Genomic DNA, 21933 nt, shown 5'->3' on the forward strand with positions numbered 1-21933 from the left:
AGGAGTTGTACTGAGTCTGAGCTGCAAGAAGAAGAGATTCAAACATTTCATGAACATGAATGAACCTGGCACATTCTTGTCCAACATATTGCTCTATTGATGGACTCATTCCTTGTGCTCAAGCTCACACTAGTTTGCACCTCGCGGACAGAAATGACAAACATATTGGAGTCTGGAGAAGATAAAGTGCCCTAGAATTGTACTACTTACAAATCCTGCTCACTGCTGCCTCTAGGTCCACAGCTCATGAGAGATAAAGTCTGGACACTTACAGTCGGCTAAAGCAGAGGCTGCATGAAAGGCGGCAACATAAAGCATTCTGTGAAGAGAAAGAGGACAGTTAATCGACTCTGCATCTCATTTTGAATACTTATTGTAGATTATTGCATAAATGATGATTGAGTCTTACCTGTCGGATTTGTTGCTTTCTCAATCAAAAGACACCTATAAAGGAAATAACAGTTTCTCTGTTCGACTACTTTTGTTTGCTTTATAATGATCTGGTCTGTGATCTTTGGGATTAGTGGAAACCACAAATAAATATAAAACAATTTTTTTATTTGTTTTATTGAAAATGTATTCTTAAACAAAAAATAAACAAATAAATTCAAATTGAAAATATTTATTTAAAAAATGCTAATGTTTTTTTTGTTGCTACATGTACATGATGAAAACAAAGTAGTCTATTTAAGTCTATTTAACGACTATAAACTGTCTTCAGGGTATTATTAGGTCCGTCACCTGTACAGTACGCTGTTACAGGTGAAAACAACTCTTGATAATCCAGCGTCCAAGACTCATCACATCACCATGTCAAACTGTCCTCATCAGATCAAATCAGAATATCATGATCGAGGTGAGATTAATCGCATCCTGAAACACAATGTCCAGCACTAGCATGAGAAAGACATTTAAACACCTGCACAATGTAGAGATACGCGGAGGAGGGAAAACATTTTTCATCATTAAACTGTGTGCAATAGTTTGAAGCAGCTATTTCAATACTTTTTAAAAACAAAGTACAGACAGGCTCTTCCAGAACTTCTGGACATCGTTGTCAAAATGAATGTACATAGAAGGTAAAGGTTAAATTAGAAAGCTGTACACTTTTTAGGAGAGCTTGCATTCATCGCAAGTATATTGTAAGGAGACGCCATTGCATATAGCGACTTGTTGACTTCCAGTTTCCTGTATACTGTATAGATGAGAGCTTTCTTGCTTTTTAATGAGGGTGCAAGCGAATACCTAAAATGTACAGCATGGCTCAATATGGCATGCTTTCTGAATCCTTACAGGCTCGGTCTAAAAGGCCGCAAGACTTAAAAGTGCTGTGGTCTGCTCTGTTCCTCTGCATTGTGCCCGGTGCAGTATAATGACTGCTGAGCTGCAGGTATTCAGGCAGTGAAACCCAATCCATGTGTGAATTACTGTGCTGCAAAGCTGCTGGTTATTTGGTACATTAACACATAGGCTGGAAGTTTCTCATTTACATAAGCCATAAAGAAAGTGCAAAAGAGAATCAACTCTGAATGGAAACTTCAGCTTGAGCATCAAAAATTGAAGATTTCTCAAAAACTCATCCGCCAAGCTTTGGACTTTCCATATTCTTGTCACGTGGTTCTGCAAGTGTCCACTTATTAGACCCAGGTCAGATTGCGTTTTAAATCCTCAGCCCTGCTTGATAATGACTGAGTAAGAGGATTTCCAGTACAACTTTGACAAGGGTATTAGCATCACACCAGCAGAGTGATGATCACTCCATCATCCTGGCCTTGCCACAGCATCTCTCCTTCAAACGCCACCTTCCCGTGTTTCCTGGCTCTCATCAGAATCCCCACCACCTTATCGGAGATCCGAACATATCTGTCGAACAGCTGTCCGAACGTGACGCGGGTCTTTCCGTCCGGCTCCGGATCGGCCATGATCCTGATCACGTAGCACATGTCGGCTATCTCGCGGTGGATGTGTTGCTCGGCGCGTTTGGCTCGCTCCGCGGTTTTAGTGCCCTCCTTGGGGCGTCCGTAACCCTCTTCGCCCTTTTGGAGGCGGAGGGACATGGAGTAATCGTGGTCGAAGTATTCGCTGAAGGGGTTCAGCTTCTGGGTAATGGTGTGCTCTGAGGCCCAGCTCTGCCAGCGGCTCTTGAGGTTTCCCACAGCGCTGTATTTCTTGGAGAGGGCGTTGATCTTGTTGGCATCCCCGGCTTCCTTTCTGTACCTGGGAGGTAAATCAGATTATATTTCAAATTAATAATACAGCACACTCAATAACTGTGACCCAGTAGTATGAAATACTGCTCCCTATTTCTTTAGAGAATGGGGCCAGGTATTACACATTGCACATGAAAGGGTCAATGCAGGCCTAATTGACAAGTTTCTGAATTAGGTGATCATGAGAGGTGGAAAACAAAGCAGAAAAATTTTGTTTGTGAGAAGGCCAACATGAAAAGTTGTCTGAGTCAATCGCAAAACAAATTCAGAGCCTAAATATGATTGAGGGAGCGCCTCCACACGGCTCTCAACATGCCAACGGCAGAGCCGGCAGCTAGCAGTGCTAACAGTGTGGTAACAGTGCAAACAGTGTGGTAACAGTGAGGTAACAGTGTGGTAACAGTGAGGTAACAGTGTGGTAACAGTGATGGGGAACTGGAGGTGGCTGCTACGCTTACGCGACGACGCTGTGGGTCAGAATGCTGCTATCAGCGGTAACCGGCACATGACCGCAGCACAGAGTAGCGACAGTTAGCTAGCCAATCGGGCACACACACTGGGACTCACATGCACGTGCGGCCGGCCGGACGTGCATGTGCAGAGAGCAACCTCATTCTCTGCTCAGGTAGACATTGCTCCACTATATCTCTACTTAGCATGTAGTTGTTTGCTGCTATATTAGCGCTCTGGATATTGAATGTAGCAGATCACATTCAGGATATATATATGCTGTTTCATCTGACCCTTAAAGCATTTTAAAACCCATTCTGTACTAAAAGAACTTCCTCTCTTTACTGGAAAAACAGACTGAAGCACACTGATCGTACTCACGTTGGGACCGGGGGTCTTTTAATCCTCACTACTGACTCAGAGTCTCCTTCACAGTCTTTCTGCTCTGCTTCTTTCAAAGAGCTTGTCCCATGTTTTTGGGTGTCCTCTATGTCCAGTCTCTCCCCCTTTGCCTCAGGACGTCCGCTGCCATCTTCATCACCACCACAGGTGCGTTCCTCTCCTGCTCCTCCTCCCACCTTTCCAAGCTTCTGCTCCTTCTCCACCTGCTTCCAGCTTTTGGTCAGAGACGATACCATGTTGGAGCATTTTCTGCGGCGCGTAGGCGAGCATTTCTTCTTCAGAAGCCTGTCGATCTCCTCACCCGATGGCAGGGACTCCTTCTTGATCATCTCGGTCAGGAGCCCGATACCAGCACTTCTCTCCTGAACCCCGCTGGTCACCGTCTTCACCACTTCCTTCACCTTGATGCGAGATGGTGGGTCAGCTGAGGTCTTGGCCTCCTCAGTCTTGGGTGCATCTTTGGTCTCCTTGTGGGGCGTTACAGACGTTTGAGTCTCTCCAGAACCGATTACATGATTTTGAGAAGCACTTGTTGGCTGGATCTGAGCGGGAGGAGGCTTCTTTGGGACCCGTGTCTTTGTCTGTTCCTCTGCTGGTCCTCCCAGCGATGGAGCCCAGCCGCTGGGTTCACTGGCCTGCTTCTGCTCGTTCTCCGTCACCCAACGCTGCCAGCTGCCCGCCAGGCTGCACACCATGCTAATAGTGCGGAGCTTCTTGATGTTCTTGTTGGTGGATGGTTTCCTTTGGCCAGACTGGTTTTCAGACATAATTAGGAGTTTTAACGTGTCAATCCAGACACATTTAATCCCGCTAAGCGATCTTCCTTAACAGCTGTCAGATTAGCCTGAACATATCCATCTCCTCTCTTCTCAAATCATTGTTGTGTCCCTCTGCTGCTCCCCACACTCACGCTTGCAGCTACTAAAATGGGGAGAGCAGAACCCTAACATGACGGTGGAAAGAATTCGAGTCATCTAGGGCTACCGTCCTGATCGTCTTTCCCTGACACCGGCAACCCCTACGGACTCATGTTTCATCACAGAGTGCGGAGCTCGTAACTAGAGGTAAACAAGGCAGACCACGGGGGTGCTAAGCTTCATCATGAAGTGCACCAATGCAAAGACCATTAAAGACGTACCACTTTATGTCACAGTAACACCTTGTGAACTCTCTAGCTCTACCAGATATCAAAGCTCTTCAAGCAAACTGCAAATATACAGTATGTAACCACTTCTGTTTTCCTGCACATTATAAAAACACCCCCACAGAAGTAGATGACCCTGTAAACTGGGAGATAAAGAACTGATCTTGTGTCCACATACTTTGTTTGAGGCTGTCTTACCCAGTGGTGGGGGAGGCCAGCCACTTTGCCTTAAGTGGGACTATCTAACTCTTGAAAAATGAAATAATGCAAACTTCCTCCTCACACAAACGAAAAGATGGACTCAAAAGCAATAACACCCTTTCTCAATTTATTGTTGTTTTGGGTTTTTGCTGCTACACCTTTACTTAATCTGGTGTGACCACAAGCTTATGGTGGCGTATGCTAGTTTGCAACCTTGAGATATATGTTGTACAGACGTAGATACATTTTTGTGTGATTAGCATTTTTTATTTGAACTATTCTACATCATTTTGGGTATTTTAATCTATAACAATGCATCGTATATGGCTGTCAGATAAATGTAATGGAGAAAAAGTATAAAGTGGCTTGAAATTGAAATACTCAAGTGGATACTCAATTAAAGTACAAGTTCCTCATAGCTGTACTGAGGTGCAATACTTGAGTAAAATTTACTCAAGTCATGTTCCTTCCTGTTGTCAGCTTTAAAATCATACCTAAATAACAAAATCAGTCTCCCATTCATTGCGTGTGTAGCAGCTCCAGACTTTATACTTGATGACATAACAAGTTGTGAAACTTACTTCGCTGGTGTCTGGATTTGACTGAGAGTAGCTCATGTTCACAAATATTGATTAAACTTTCCTCAGCCATGGAAAGAACATATTGGAATTTTTAACTTATGTGGTGTTGCCCTTTATATACTGAAATAATCTCACACATTTCACTTAAAAATGTGTCGACATCTAGCGGTGAGGTTGCAGATTGCAACCAACTGAAACTTCTGCTGTGTGGCAAGTGTTTAGGAGAACTGTGGTGGCCGATGCAAAACCACAGCACACTAAATTTTTATTTTCAGGTGATTAAAAGCTAAAGAAAACCTAATAATATTAAATTCCATTTCTGTGAGAAAAGAAAACAAGGAGCTTCTGACCAGGAGAGAACATGAGACCTGAGGGAGACGAGGACCTCCTGCTGACGCATGAAGGGGTTTTAATCTCGCAGTGCAGCTGGGAGTGATATCACCCACTCACTCAAGAGAGCAGAGAGCAGAGAGCAGCATGCACTATGACATTACCAACATCAAGACTTTACACTTTGGTAAACTGATCCATGGAGGGGTGTTTGGTGCTGATTTAAGAGCTGTGTTTTATGTGAACATTATTGATGTAGTTTTATGTATGTTTGCAGAGTAGGGATGTTCATAAATAGGACTTGGCACACACACACATGCACGCAGACGCAAAGTTGCAGCTGTTGGCAGTCTGTCACGGAGAGTGGAAGTGACTCATTGAGCATCAGCACAGGATGCCTCTTCAAAATCAGGTCGGCCTGATGATATATACGGTTTCTTCTCCGAGAGGAGGGTTACTGCGCCTCCACCAGGACAAACGGGCTCATTGCTGTTCCTGGTTGGTAATACAAATATGACACCTGGATGGAACTGCTTTTTGCAACTGATGTGGTATCTTTAACTGAAATCAAAGTATTTTATTCCATTTTATTTTTCCAATTCAATTCTATTTCTGTAGCCTGATCACAAAATCACAGATTTGCCTCAGAGGGCTTTACAGCATACAACATCCTCTCCTTGGACCCTCACATTGGATAAGACAAACACTACATTATAGTGTATATAGTAGAACAACTTCAATATCACACAATTCCATCAGCATCCTGTTGTTATTTATAGTTACAATAAAAACTATATTAGACACTCCTGCAAAAAAAGTGGTGTTATCTGGTTATGCTATAATAATTATAATAGTCACAACAAGTCACATTGAGGACACACAGTCCATCTGTCTCATCCAAGACAGCCCTCAAACCCTGTTTCTTTTGTGGAGCACCACCTGGAGCTTTCCCGATATTTACCATTTCCAGACATAGCACGACATGACCTCCAAGGCTGCATGTGTGTATTTTGATGTGACAGCAGATCTGCAGGGAAACTGGGACAACTTTGATGGCGGCGGAGGCACAAAGTCTGTCCCATCTCTAGGCAAAAGGAAATCATGCATCATTCCTCCCACACAATTAATGTGACAGCTTAAGAGTTGACAGAAATGGCAAAAAGTCAGTTTGACTTTAAACATGTTGGATAGATGTGAGGGTAGCAGTCTACCAGTAGAGGCTGCTATGATTTCATTGTTGAAACACCGCAACTCTCCAAAAGGACACAAGGAGTTCTCTTCAGCTCTCTGTTTTAATGTTTTTATTCAATAAGCTCATTATAAACATGTACACCTTTCTACTAATGAATCAACAACCACTTAGGCTGTATATTGAATGAGAGCATGAGCACTGTACACCACAGGTTAGCATATTAAACTGAAGAAAGTACTTTCATACCAATATCTCACCTGACGATTTATTTGGCTGCCTTTGAAATTGGACTAGAGTGAAAAACAATCAATCAAACTTTATTTGTATAAAACCTTTCATACAGGTTAGAGCAGTTCAAAGTGCTTCACGGATGACAGACAAGCCGATAATGAGACGTTTGGACCTTGAAGAAAGTACAAAAAAGAAAAAAAACAATTCAGCAATTTGAGACCATTGCACGCGAGACAATCGAAATCGATGAAAATATAACAGATAGATTTAAAAGCCATAATACAGTAATAGTAGTAAAACAGCATGCAATAAAAAACTAGATAAAATAACAAAAATAAAAACGGGAAAATTGTATTTTACAATAAAATAAGTGATCAATAAAATGATCAATTAAAAGTGATACATTTTATTTGAACAGCTCAAATACAATAAAATAACTGCTTTTCAAAAATAACTGTAAAATAGAATAACATTTTACAGCATAAAAACAATAAAAGGAGTGAAAAAAATGAAACCCTATTAGATCAAAAGCCTGGCTGAATAGGTTCTACGATCACGTTTAAAGATTTTAACATTCCCAGCAGCACTCAGATCCTCAGGCTCGCAGAATAATAGCAAAAAGCTGAATCACCTAAAGGTGATACACTGACTAAAAGGAGAAAACACAAAATACACTTGTCAAAAATAAACAAATAACACTGGAACCATGGGTGCTAAAAGGGATGATTATGTCCTTTAAAATGCTGTTAGACATCTGCTGATCATCTGACAGCAGTGAACAATGCCTTCAGGTGCTTTTCATTCCGTCTCAGCTTCTGAACAGACATGACGCGCTGCAGGTGGGTAGCCGGTGCATTTCCTGAATTAAAGTCTCCTCTGACCGGGTGGTCGACCCCACCGAATAAAGAGGAAGTCCAACTCTGGAGCGAATGCACCTGTGTCTCCTGCTTATCGACATCTGCACTGCTGCTTTGTTTACCCTCCACTGCTCTGTTCCAACATTGTTTTATTTGGCCCTCCTTATTGTTGCGCATTAATTGCGCAGGAATGTGCATCTGTGAGGGTCTCTCAAGCTGTGGCTCTGACCCCTGTGTGCGATGCCGATTCGCATTGCGCTCGGGGTGATCTCGCACGTAATTGGAATCCTGTTGTTGCAGCGATCAGATCAACATCCCGGCACGTACGAGACATTTATATCTATCATCTAGACTGCAGAGGTAGCCTGGCTTATTTGTGAAATTAGTAAATGAAACAGCTGCAACCAGGATTCAGAGGATGTTCTCCCTCTTCTCGTCTGCACGGTTTGATGGATTTAATGTCTCTTCATTTCCGGGGCTAATCAACAATAACATCTTTAACGGTCAAACACATGGCTCTTGACAAATCATCTGAAATAAGTACAGTTGTGATCCAACTCGGAGAATCTCGCCTTTCCACAGCGCTGACCTCAACAAACAGGCCAGCCGCACAAATCTGTCCTGGCCCAGGAAAAGTAAACCACTATGTAGTCCACTAATACTTCCTTCCGAAGGGGCTGAATGTTATTGTTTGGCTGTGCCACTTGGCCCTGACAAATAAAGATGGGAAGGACAGTAAATTAAAGCGAGCTCAATACAAGGGGTCAGCGAGGGACGGCCAGGAGGATGAGAGGAAAACGTTGTCAACCTTGTCATCCTGTCGGGCCCCCCTGCAGAGGGCCCGACAGGATGACAGAGAGCACTGCTGGAGCCAGACGAAGTCATTAGAGGCTGGTTGGGATTTATGTGACAGCCTTCACGACAATGTTTTACATGATGAAGAGGACGGAGGCAGACGAGGAGGGAGTAGGATAGCAGATAAAACGGGAGCTCTTTGGAGAGGCAAGTGTTTACAGATGTAGAGGCTCTAAATGGAACTGTTTTATGTTAAAGATGTCGTTCAGTGTCGCTCATAGCTGGCTTTAAATAGCAAATAGCATTAGGAGCGGCTCTGTGAGGCTGTGCATGGGCGCAGTGGTGCTTTGAGCTAAATGCTAATGTCAGTGTTCTAACATGCTCACGATGACAACGCTAACATGCTGATGTTCAGACGGTAAAAGGTTTACCACGCTCACCATTTTAATTTAGCCTGTTAGCATGCTAATATTTGCTAATTATCAGTGGTATTTGCCACTAGGTAGGCTGTTTAGCGAATTCATTGCTTTTGCATTAGTTACTTTTCAAAAATGTAACTTCGTTCTTTATCTATTTTTCAGCACTGTATCTAATACGATTTAAAATGTGTATTGGTTAATCCCAGGCTATACGATTTATTTTTAACAAGGTTTCTAAATAGATGACGGTTCGTGTTTTTAATATTTAGCATAGCATTAGCAAAAACATGAAATGTAGCCACATGACAACAATGCTAATATCAATAGAACACTTCCTAGTGGTTTACCAAAACCACCTTTAAAAAGAAACATAGTAACATATAAGAAATAATGAAGGTAACAGATAACCTTGAGATTGACGTTCTCAGTCATACTTACAATATGTTAAAAAATACAGAAAATAGAGTGAGATAACTTACTTTTGGTCTTCCCATGGCCTTCAGGAGACTCAAATGATGCTACTTCCTGTTGATCTTGTGACTTGTGGAATGTCCCGTTTAGAGGGGGGTAACAGGACTGAGTAACAACCTGAGGACATGACTAAAATGTGGTTTTCAACTAATATATAATGATATGGAAATAATCAGTCATAGCCTACATCAACCGTGATTGGCTGCAAAGAGGTCACATGAGAAAAGATGCATAAAGACAGAGGTAGGATCCATCCAGAAATTAATTAAAATGAGAGAGAGCAGACTAAAACCAACAACACAGCGGCACAAAACGGTCAAATTATAGTATATTATGGCACTTTTTGGCATCATTGATCATGACTGGGAAAATGAGGACAACTTAGGTCGCTTTCCAAAGCCCGGTGATTCGCATGCTGCACCACTGTATTTCAGAGATATTAAACGTGTTCGCAAAACATCTGGCCTATTTGCTTTGACACATGGTCTCGTTACCAGAGATCTTATAAAAACATGTTGCTTTTGGCTCGCATGGCGTCAGTCAGCAATCGCACTTCATTACTTGTGACCGCAGCAGCCTCTGGAGCAATAATTGGCCACACACTTCTCACTCGTTACACGGACCTTCACAATGTTACCAACACTGAGCTCCCCAAAAATAGGATCTGCGCGTTCGTTCTTCCACCGGTTCTGCATCCAACTTGTCATGCTTTCTGACATCCATATTGGTTTCCCATGTTTGTCTGTTTTTTTTGTGAACTTTCCAACATGTCACAGGAATCGAAAAAAACTAAAACTGTGCTAATTTATGAATTACACAAACAGGCAAATGCTCTTGAGCTTCATCTTCCCATAATGTCTTAAGATGATTTATAGTCTCTGGGGTCCGTATTAGCTGATTCTGCCTTTACTAACGTCAGAAAGAGAAAGACACTTCTCAGCTCTTTTCATCCAGCTAAGAAGCCTTCACGCTATTATCACTTTGAATAGTTCCTGCCGGGACCTGCAGCCTGTCTCTCTGCTTCACACCCTCTGTGTACACCGAGTGTCGTTCTCTCTCCCACAGGCCATCAATCACATCCAGCTCCTTTTGAGTTTTTCTAGAAGAGGGAGTCCCTCACCTCAACTCAGGTTTACATTCTTATTCCACTCTATTTATTTTGCTAAACCGCAGCAGTTTGTACTCAAACCAGCATTGTTCCACCCAACATGGCTTTTCTCCCCACAATTGGGCAGAATATCTCTTACTTTGATGTAGTATGTAGTATTCTTGTGATAAAACTCAAGAAACCTGCGGATGAAAGTTGGCATTCGCTCGTCTCGAGAAATCAGATATCAGATAACTTCTTGCAGAAGATTAGGAAATCTATAAAATACATTGACTTGACATGGATAATGTATCGCTTTGGTGTAATGTTCAGCACATATGAAGAAAAGCTATGATTCTTTCAGTATGTAACTTACAGCAACGCCAAGTCCTAATAGTTGTGCAGAGACCACACAGTTGCTTTGGGATTATAGAGTCTGCTGCAGTGAAAGGGAGTTGCACATATTGATGTCGGCTTCAATATAGTGACTCAAGGGTGACTGGCGTCTGATGAATTTATAAGTTCATTCTCCAGTGCCCCTTTAGCTTTTTAGTATGTTTGCTTTATCGGCGGTCAATATCTGTGCCAGTTATGCGGCTGAGTCGATGATTTCTTTAGTTGCTGGCGCTGCCGATGGCCCCGCAACATGAAAAACATTTAAGACTCGAGTCGTTAATTTAAACACAGGCAACATGACGTCACCGTCACCAGAGAGCCGAAACGTGGGGCTTTCTTCTTCCCTCACAAGGCTGTGCAACTCACAGCTAAAGTTTGAAGAAGTTGGCATTTAAAGTCTGTAGCAGTGTCAGAAAAACACAACAATTTCAGTGACAGCAAATCTGGAAAAAAAGATGAGATATCAAAAACAAGAAACACAATACCAAGGAAACTAAATTCACAAAAGCAGGTTATAGCACTAATTCACACCTTGTCAGCTGAATGGTAACAAAACCTAGTTATTCTGTCAATGAATTATACAGAGATAGTTAACCTGACTGCTAGCCTTGTTAACACACCGTTTAAATGAGCTACTTTGGCATTGGATCATAGACTGTATAGAAGAAGTGGACCCTGATGTCGGCCATTGGTTTGTGGACTGCGGTTTAGAAGCCTCAAGTTTGGCATTTTGGCCATCGCCATCTTGGCTTTTGGAGCCAGTTCCAGTTCCCAGTGCTATTCAGGCGACAACCTCTGGTTCTGAAGAGTGAAGCCAATGCGGAAGTGTCTTAAACTTGCATTCTTTCTAATGGCCATCAGGGGGCGACTCCTGTCTGATTACATAGAAGTCTATGAGAAAATGACCCTACTTCTCACTAGATTTATTACCTCAGGAAACATTGTAAACATGAGTTTATGGTCTCAATCTCTAGTTTCAAGTCTTCTTCAATACAGCATGATGTTCATTTAGTAAATTAGGGTCCATTTAGAGTTAAATAGACCATAAAGTATGCTTAAGGGCGTGGCTACCTTGTGATTGACAGTTCGCTACCAGAGCAGTATACGGCGTCCAAATATGGTCACTTCTGTACACTGGTTGGTGATGGCTGTTATTCAAATGGCGACCTCCAAAACACCAAACTCTTGGCTTCAAAACGGCAGTACAGAAACCAATGGGTGACGTCACGACTACTACGTCCACTTCTTGTATATAGTCTATGCTGCTATGTAACAATATGACTTCAACGAGCACTAGGGCAACACTTCAGCAGCGACTTGCCGACGATGTAGCCGACCACAGTTGGGTGTATTTTTGGTGCTTTGCCGCTTGTATTGTGAACACAGCATTAGCCGTCATCGTCATGGTATGCGGTTATTATATCTTGTGCTATGAATCAATCAGATTGCTTGATTTAAGGGAACCGGTTGATAATCACTATTTGATTTCCTTGCTTATTTACATCTGACTTGATTTAAAACTAAATTACTTTAATTTGACTTATTTATTTGAATCCCTTATAATACATCACGGCTCCACGATGAAAGAGGATTATATCGTTAGCTGTCTTTCTCATCATCTTGTGGAACACTCTGCTTACAACAGGCCTTTTTCTGCTTAAATCCAACAATCTCAGTTGTAATATAATAAGGGTTTGTGATGGTGTAAATCTATTTGTACTGGATTAATACTAGAATAAGGAACCCATTCTAAAGGCATTTTATGATTAAATCTGATATGAAGCGAAGGGCTACAGACATTTGCTCTATTTTTACTTCCACTTCCTTTCTCTACGTATCCTCAATGTTTTTATTCATTTCCATGTGAGCAGGTGGCCTCTTCAGAGGATTCAGTGGCCCCCGAGTGTTCATACTGCAGGTACTGTGCTCTGTCGTATCTGATTTGGTTGAGGTCCAACGCTGTCCGTCTGCATGTGGATCCTCAGGGAGTCCCATCGCCTCGCCAGCACTCTTCCTCGGTTAACAGGAAAGGATCCGCTTTCAGCGGATCAGCCTGGCTGTGGATGTAAGGAGCTGGAGATGTGTGAGTGTGTGTGTGTGTGTGTGTGTGTGTGTGTGTGTGTGTATGTGTGTGTGTGTGTTTGTGTGGAGATGACAACCGAAACACCACTTTGCTTTGACACCTGAACGTCCACAGGAAACAAAACTTCCACCAGTTTCAGAAATGGTTCTCGGTACCTCCTGTCCTCACTCCAACAAAGGACAGAGCTTAGGACCCACATAGGTGTTTGCCAGCGTGTGCGGACTTTCTTCACACCCCACTGCTCCGGACTCTGTATAGAACACATTCCAGCGAGGGTGTCGGGTCAGTGCGGGCGCCGAAGGACACGCGGTGCTTTTGCAGGCTGCAGTAATTTGTTTAACCTCTGATTAGGCCCAGGAATGTCAACTATGAGGACACTACGGGTCCCGACAGCATCGTTTGACACTTCGGCAATCTGTCATTGCCGCCAGCGAGCAAAGCGGGCGGGTCACCACTGGAGACAAAAGCCTCTCCGCTGCCTGGCCAGAGAGGGAGCTCAACGTCTGAACCATCTGGTTTGGGCGGAAAAGAAAGCATGTCTGTGTATCTGCGTGATTTATCTTGTGTCTTTCTGTGCGATAAGCTCGCTTTGCATGACATACAGTGTAGCAGTAAGATTTAACCTGATGTTAGAGATATTATCATGAAAGGTGAATTTCTTACATGAAAAGACAACAAGAAAGACGTAATGAAGAGCAACGTTTTGGAACCCTGACTTTAAACCTATATCTATCATCACATCGATTTGGCACACAAAGTGCAGCCTGAACGCAGAATGAAAACATTTCCTCTTTTATTTAATCTAGCAACACAACACTGACCACATGTTACAAAAAGATGTTTAAATAAATCTGCAAAATCTGGAATGGAATGAGGTAAAAGCAGAGTTATCAAAGGCACATTTCTCCAGGGTTATTATCTTAACTATGTTTTATGCTCAACTTCAAAACACCATTGTCCTTCTGTTGGAGTAAAAACAGAACAAAAAAGAAAGAATAGCTTTCCTCACACACATTACGCACACATTAAATCATACAAATTTTAGTACGTTAATAAACATGTCAATTGTAGTTCTAAAAGTTGCAGATATGCTTCATCTTCTCGCCACATGTACCTTTATTAATACTCCACGGCATATTCTGTTGTTACAAAGCTGGACATTATGAAATATGCATTCACATGGATCACTTGGTGGAATCATTAATTTCATGCTTCATATCCAACTCCAAGAGTTTCTTTAGTTTTTTCCTCACAAAGCTACATTGATGAGAAACAGAAACTGGCTGGGTTCTTAGGCTGTGTCATGTTGATGTCTGTGAAAAACATGTTGTAACTCGTGTTAATGATCTTCTCTTTGTCTTAAGGTTTGAGGTTATGGCCAGTCTTAAAGGGTAAGTTCAGTACTTTTCAACCTGGAAACGGGCTGCAATGTTATAGCCAGGGGCAACTCCTTACCGTCCACCAAACATCCACCAAATGTCCACTAAACGTCCAATAAACATGCTTGTCTTTGTCACTGACAGACTCTGATTGTGTTGGTACCTTTCGCCTGATGCGGTTTGATTGGTTTTGTGACCACGTGAGTTGGAGAGAGGAGTGCAGATATTGTCTGAGGTTGTTGTGTTGGAGTCTTAGACTGTATATAAAAAGTGGATGTAGTCATGACGTCACCCATTGGTTTGTGGACTGCCGTTTTAGAGCCTTGAGTTTGTCATTTTGGCCTTCACCATATTTGATTTTGGCCGTCGCCATTTTGTTTTTTTGCAACCAGAAGTGACGAGAGTACAACCGAGCTCTGAAAATGGCTTTTTCTAGACAACCAAAAAGTGAAAACGCACTGTGAAAGGGTTTAAATTGTAAGACGAAAACACGGACAAGTCCCAGACCGGACAACACCCTGGTATCAACCTGTCAATCACAAGGTATCGACGCCCTAAAGCATGTCCTGCTTATAGGTCTATTTGACTCTAAATGGACCAAATGAACATCATGTTGTATTGAAGAAGACTTGAAACTAGAGATTGAGTCCATAAACTCATGTTTATAATGTTTACTGATGTAATAAATCAAATGAGAAGTAGAGTCATTTTCTAATAGACTTCTATAAAATCTGATTTATTTTTGCAACCAGAGGAGTCGCCCCCTGATGGTCTTTAGAGAGAATACAAGTTTAAGGCACTTCCACATCAGCTTCACTTTTCAGACCCGGAGGTTGCGGCCCGGTTGGACTACAGAAAGCGTAGCTTAGTGTTAGATAAATATACAACCATGACATTAAAACTCTTAAGATAATATCAACAATGTGGATGTGACGCAAGATTTAAGAACAAGTCTTCTCCGAGCCAAAAGACAGACCGGATCAAGCGAAAGGTTTAGAAAAAGGGTTTATTTCTCTGTAGGGTCCTTTCCATCATGTTGTCAGACACTTACAACAACAATCTGAGCCTGTCAGTGGCAAAAACAAGCACTTCTAGTGGACGGGCATTGACGGTGAGGAGTTGCCCCTTACATTGCAGCCTGTTTAGTGGCTGCCGTCTGCAGCGTTCTCCCTCAATACTGGACCAATTTCAAAAAGATGTTGTCCCTATTAGTCACTTAGACACAAAAACATGGAATAATGGGGTTGAGAAATACTGAAATTACCCTTAAAGAGCTTTTATAATGCCCTTTAGAGTTAGAAATACGATTCAGTAATATGAACTCTGACCTCATTCTTTGTGGGACATCAGCTTAATATAAGCATTTACATCTTTGTAAATATGGACGGATCATGACGTGGTACTTCATCATCACATGCTGGAATACACTGTTTATCTCTGTGTAGTTGAAAAAATACACATTACTTGTATATGCATTCGTGCATTCTCTTCCCCCATGTGCACACAGCTGTAATTGTTATACTTCACTAATAATAGGAATCAGTATTAATGTCCTTGTTTTTCATATTCAGCAGAGGTAAGGTGATCACTCACATGCTGAACCTTGGCAGGTACGAGTTGTTTCTCAGCCAACAACAAATGCAAGTGGCTCTCAGTCCAGAATCTAACCCAATAAAAACCTCACATGTTGAACTCTAATAATAATCACACTGTGAAGGCAACAAATACTCCAAGTGACCCTTGTAACTATTACCAGCTCATCACTCGAATGTTAAGGTCACCTTAAAACTGTGTGTGTGTTACACTAATAGTACAAAAGACAATTTCATCTCACTTTGGATATTGTTTACAGTTGGGATAACAAAAATAATACAAAAAAACCCCCACAATATATAATACAATGGTAATATTCATGAGCTGCGTTCTGTCAGCAACATTTTAATAGAAAAGCATCATCTCCTTATAGCGTTACAGATTTGTTCCGTCCTGCAGTTGAAGAGTCAGTGCTGCTCTGTCATAGCTGCTTTCCATTCAGAAGAGTTCAAGTCCTCTATATTATTACAGCGCAGGTCCCCAGGATAATGGAAAAGTTGTGGTTTGACATCGTGCTTGAATTTGTAAGAGCCGTTATAGCGGGCTCTTAATGTGCACACATTGCAAGGGTGGAGATAACACATACTGAACGCTTTTGTCCTTAAATAACGTCAAGATTGTGAATCAGTTCAGATGAATCATCTCGTGCTCCGTCGTTCCTCCTCGTCGCTGGTTTTCAGACCGCTGAGGGGGAAAGGTTACGAGGCAGCGCAGCAATAGCCATCGCTCTGGAGAGGAACCAGATTGAATAAAAACAAATTCATTGGATGTCTCCCGGGGCCAGCGAAAATGAGATGAGACAAGAGGATGAAATAGGGAAGTTGAAAGTTGAAAGGACTAGGAGAAGTCCAGCGGGCGGATCATCATGACCGTGGCTCGTAGCGAGTAGCTGGGGCCCTTGAAGTAGTGCCACTTGATACCGTTCAACTTCCCTATGTGCTGTCCTTGGGTGAAGTACATGCCGTTAAGGTTGGACGGGCCACAGGCATCAAACCACCAACCTTTGAAGAGAATAAGAGAAAATAAAAAATATTAGTTGCAAAGCGTCGATGCCTTTTAGCAGAAGAAACCAGGCTTTAAGTAAGGCGCTGATGAAGTCACCTCTATCAGAAGTTTTTGTCCTCGGTAAAGGTTGACAGCTTCCCATGGCCTCTCCCACGGGGCCATGGCACTGCTTCAGACACCATTACACTGCTATCTGCTCAATGTGTTACTGTCACTGGGTTCAATGGCATGCCGGTACCTGCTGCTGGACACTTTCGGTACCTCTTTCTATTTAAAGCAAAGAGTGCACGTGCACAAGCTCCAGTTTGACACCAGAGGGGTGAATGGCATGGGAAACTTTTATTCTACTCCCAAGGTGACACATTTCATAATTTTATATATATATATAATATCAGGTGCTCAGAGGAAGGGTACACATGCTTGGACTTAGAGGATGGTCATTTTATAATTTAACACACACATTGGCTTCCTGTATCTTTCAAAATTAGTAGAGCTTAGATTGAATGATTTAGCACCGCCAAACTTATATTATCTGTTTCTCCCTCTACCTGCTGCCTTAGGTCACTGAAGCAGTTAAAACTCAGAATTAGGGAGATATTATGGACCAAATCTGTGGAACAATCTGTCATAAATACCTACTATGGAACTTCTGTAAATACTCTATATATCAATATACATTTATATATATTCATTTTCAAACATAACATGTAATCCATCCTAGTAATCTTCCATTCACGTCTCACATCTGAACGAGTGAACACTCGCTGACACAGTCCGATATGGAACATATGTGAGGCATGGCATGTGTCAGTCACGCGGGGACAAATGGCAGCTCCTCTCGTCTCTCCGGTCAGACCGGAATACCGCTGCGGACTACAGTGTGACATTTCACGAGAGCTGTCAGTAATCAGGAGCAATGTCCTGCCCTTGTTGCTGACGTGGATTGCACAAGATATATATTTCACATTGATTGCTGCTTCATCATGAGGCACGAACACAACATAGAAGGGAAACTGGTGGACACCTCCTTACATTTCCACAGCTGCTTATAATTTCAGTATATACTGGCGCCAGTGGGAACCAAATATGAACTTGCACTTGCTCTGCTATAATTTCTTAACATTTTTTGGGGAATAGTCCTCAAGCTGGGGAGCTCTTTCAGAGGAGCTACTGCACCTGCCATCTTAACAGATGGACCAAAGTTGTGAAAGGTTAAAGCTACTATAGTCAATATTTATAAATGAATGATTGATTGAATTAATTTTTGTAATGTTATAGTGGTTGCTTGTGGTGACGAATCCACAGAGAAATTCACCAACTGTGCAGTTTCCCTCAGATCCACAGGACATTTCAGTCTTTTAGCTCATGGTTTTGGTTTTAAGGCCGGCAGGTTTCTTGAGTTTCCAGCCACAGCAGGTAACTGTTTCCAGCATGTAAGCTCTAAAATAACCGCCTCCAGGTTTTATGCCTCCACCAACCACTCATGTTGCAGTTTCACAACATCCATTTCTGTTCAAAATGTCACCACTTCATCATTTTATCATGACATGTGTGTGTGAAATTGTCAGAATTAGCGAATGAATTCTCGAGTTATGAGGTTGATCTCGAAAATTGAATCATCTCATCCTTGAGTCTCGGTGGATTTTTGTGCCAAATTTAAAATATAGTGTTCACGAGGATGGAGGGTCAACCCCACAATAAAAAAGCCTCCTGTCACTGCTGTCGCCACCGCAGAGGCGTACTAATCCTCTGAACACTTCCTGCCCAACACCAAACGTCAGACAGACAAAGTTAAAGACTAGCTTATAAACATAGTGGAGCATTTAGCAGCTGAAGAGGAGATATTTCCCACATGAGGTGGTGGAGACCAAAACAGAGCTAAAAGGTGAGTAATTATTGGACTTCAATTTACGAGACAGCTATCTGCTGAATGTGTAAATAAGCAATACGTTTTGACATGTATTGAGTTCACAGCTTGTTTCCGCTTCCCTTAAGTGGCCAAAAAAACATTAAAGCAGCTTTAAATAGGAAACTGAATGACTGCGAGCCGTTTAATCACAAAAAAGAGGCTGGGGTTCACGCTACGTAGTTTACGACACCAGCCACAAATGGAATGAAAACATTGTTGAAAGAGCCAGTAGCAGTAATGTCCTGTAGTTGATGGGGTTTGGTGGTATCATCCCAAAGCGTGTTGTGCAACCTGCTGTTTTATTTTATTGAGGCAGTTTTTTTACTCCTCTTAAACAACGAAGCAGAAAACAGCAAATGTGTCCGACTTGCCATCCCTCGCTCGTTGATAAAGTGCAGACCACACAACGGCCGTCACGCCTATAAACATTTAGTGTGCACAGCAGCAATCTTTTGGGATTTATGACCAGGATCCTCTCTGTTTCCATGACAGATATCTTTACTGACTTGTAAAAACAGTGGAGATGTCTTCTTTTGAAAAAAAATAAAATAAAAAAAAAAGTCTGGTGCAGTTTGTTCTCATGATATAAGGATCCCCCCCTAGCTCCTACTGTCAGTACCGTATCCCTACTGTATGTTCTGGTGTTGTGTAAATATATACATTACAGTATGTGTACTCACACTATATCCTCCTGCGTCTTCTTAACACGGCATGCTGCAGTTGTCCTCATAAATGTAGCAGAGAAGTATTTTCCTCTTGCATATTCCAGACACTTACATCACTTGATGTCAGCCCCGCTCTTATAAATGCAGGGGAATAAATCAAATGATATACTGTATATACTGCGGCGCGGTGCTGGGTTCGGACCAGCCTCGACTCAGGCTACATGTTGTCATGCCTCTCCTCTGTGGCCAGGCCATAGGCAGGCCATGAATCAAGCAGAGCAGGAGTGTTGATTGGTGATCAGATGCCAGTTCCCTTTAACCCACTGCATTCACAATGACCTAAGAGGTAATGCTGATCTTAAATCTGCACTTAAAAAATGCTTGATTAGTACCAGGTCACGATTCCACAGCCGTAGAGCTGCCATGAGGTGACAGCGAGGGTCACTGGGCTCCACTTACACAGCAGGAGAAGCGGAGTCATGTTAAATCTCACTGACACTTGGTGCCGCGCCCAGGGATTTTTATAATGTGCTTGTTGCGGAATATAGCCCTAATAGGTGCAGATAGATGTATAAGTGGCCATGTTAGCCCATTGCATGTCTCGCAAGTGCAGGTTGCGATCATAACGACCCAAACTAATGACCAGGCAATGAACATTGCGGGGTTCGTCATGATGCCAATCAGAGAAAATTGCTTTTTGGAATGATTACATCATGCCATTGTTTTTCTAGTCAAAGCAATTCTGTATTGTCTCGCTGGTGCCATAGAGACACAAATGCTTATATGAGCATACCGGTTCATTGCATCTTGGACGTTTTTTTGTACCTAAGGTTTATTTAAAACAGTGCTACGTTCTTATTTGATTGCTCTGATTTATAAATGTTTTCTTTGATTTTGAAACAGCCTTATGTTGTTATTGAACCTTTCTGAGGCGACTGCATGGTTAAATCTATGTCTTTCGTTTATTTATAAAAGACTTGACCCCTCGCAATTTTCAACAGCCCTCAGTCACTTCAACCCGGTGCCTGGCCTGGGTATTGGAGTGTTCTGTAACTACTCAATAGTAATATAAGCCTATGTCTGTTTCATTGCGGATGCCTCCCACCCCCTCCGCGTTCCTTGAAATTATGGCCGCCCCTTGTCCTGATGTGTTCTGGGATCCATGGATCAGATGACTATTCTGTTTGTTTATGTTGCTGTTTGTTGTGACCTACAGACAAACCCACTGTTCCACAGAACTTTATTAGCATCTTTTAGCTAATTGTTTTGGTTTTCATAGCCTGTAATACTTTGTCTGTCTGCTGATTGAGGCTTGCAAGTTAAGTGAACATAGTGGAGCGTTTAGCAGCTGAAGAGCCAGATATTTCCCTCAGGACTGGGTGGAGACCAACAACGGAGCTAAAAGTAGAATGAATATTGGGCTTACATTCATGAGGTGGCCAGAGACATAGGCCAAATTGAGTGTTACTGCTTCTCTGTGTATGCTGGTAGTGTAAATAAGCAAATGTTAACACCTTTGCTAACTTTACAAGGTGATAATATGTCAAAGTTGTGTTAACAGCGTGTTGTGTTGCCCCCAAGTGGCAAAAAAAAGAAAAAGATCCTGATTCAACTTTGATCTACCGTACTTGCCGCAGTCACACCGGGAGGTACTTGTAATATACAGGTGGTCGCCTGCTATGAATGGAGGATTATCCCCTCTGTAAAGCACCACTTACCACCAGTGAGCATGAGGGCACACTTGCACATGCAGTTGTCATTGTCCATGTCCTTGGTGCTGAAGTCTGCTCCGTGGATTACTAGGCTGCTCTGTCTGCCTGCAGTCCCACTGTGGCTTTTCAGGAACAGTCTGAAAGACATGAGGAGGAGGAGGAGGAGGAGGAGGAGGAGGAGGAGGAGGAGGAGGGAGTCAGGACATGAAAACACATCAGGGATGGAGGAATGGGGAGAGAAAGAAACGAGTGCAGTGGAGTGAGCAGTGTAAGCAATAAAGACAGCAAGAAGACATAACATGCTGCAAGAAATGTCTCCCGAGAGATTTTTATTTTTTGTTGTGATTGAGTACATGTAGAGCACCTGGCACAACATTAACAGGGTGGAGAGAAGATAAAATAAAGAATGAAAGAGAGAGAGAGAGAGAGCCTATGAAGGAATTACAGATGGAAAGCGCGCGAGAGAGAGACAGCGAGAGGAAAGAGCCGTGTCGTGTAAGGAATGTCTGGGAATCACATTTCCATCCACAGGCCACAGTACGTTAATTTATACCACAAATACTGACCTTTAACAGCTACACACAGTCAAAAAGCAATAAGCAACCTGTTTAACCTATCATCCATCCACAGCGGGGCAGGGACAAACTCTCAAGTCTTTAGTATCCAAGTATGCAATATTTCTCTCTGTCTTGTCTTCTTGTGTTTAAGTACGCAGTTGCTACGTTTTTTTCTTCTTTTCATACAGTCCTTTCACAAAAAACATACACACCACTTATCACTATATACTTCATGCCAGTCCATATATGTCATGCCCAATTTAA

At 42.4% G+C, this 21933-nt stretch overlaps 2 protein-coding genes across 2 annotated transcripts in view; both read right to left on the minus strand.

Moving 5' to 3' along the window:
- Positions 1–1175: 1175 nt before the first annotated feature.
- On the minus strand, positions 1176–3906 carry abrab (actin binding Rho activating protein b). Its single transcript, XM_068710631.1, has 2 exons — positions 3042–3906; positions 1176–2217 (listed from the first exon to the last, which is right to left on the minus strand). The coding sequence occupies exons 1-2, from the start codon at positions 3827–3829 to the stop codon at positions 1734–1736; spliced, it is 1272 nt and encodes a 423-aa protein (XP_068566732.1). The 5' UTR covers positions 3830–3906; the 3' UTR covers positions 1176–1733.
- A 9719-nt stretch (positions 3907–13625) lies between these two features.
- Positions 13626–21933, minus strand: part of angpt1 (angiopoietin 1) — a 55933-nt gene continuing 47625 nt past the window's right edge. The window contains exons 9-10 of the mRNA XM_068711290.1: positions 21119–21249; positions 13626–16822 (exon numbers count right to left, since the gene is read on the minus strand). Coding sequence (XP_068567391.1) covers positions 16659–16822; positions 21119–21249 — 295 coding nt within the window. The 3' untranslated portion in view covers positions 13626–16658. The remainder of the gene's footprint in view (positions 16823–21118; positions 21250–21933) is intronic.

This window comes from Cebidichthys violaceus, unplaced genomic scaffold (genome assembly GCF_023349555.1).
Source record: "Cebidichthys violaceus isolate CVI_PGR_0920_01 unplaced genomic scaffold, fCebVio1.0.p SCAF_16, whole genome shotgun sequence".
In the NCBI taxonomy this organism is placed as follows: Eukaryota; Metazoa; Chordata; class Actinopteri; order Perciformes; family Stichaeidae; genus Cebidichthys; species Cebidichthys violaceus.

Bases quoted from the DNA above. Each gene is read 5' to 3' on its own strand.
- abrab (XM_068710631.1), bottom strand. From the start codon at position 3,829: ATGTCTGAAAACCAGTCTGGCCAAAGGAAACCATCCACCAACAAGAAC. The intron at 2,218-3,041 runs GTGAGTACGATC...TTTACCTCCCAG, and splicing joins AAAAGACCCCCGGTCCCAAC to GTACAGAAAGGAAGCCGGGG.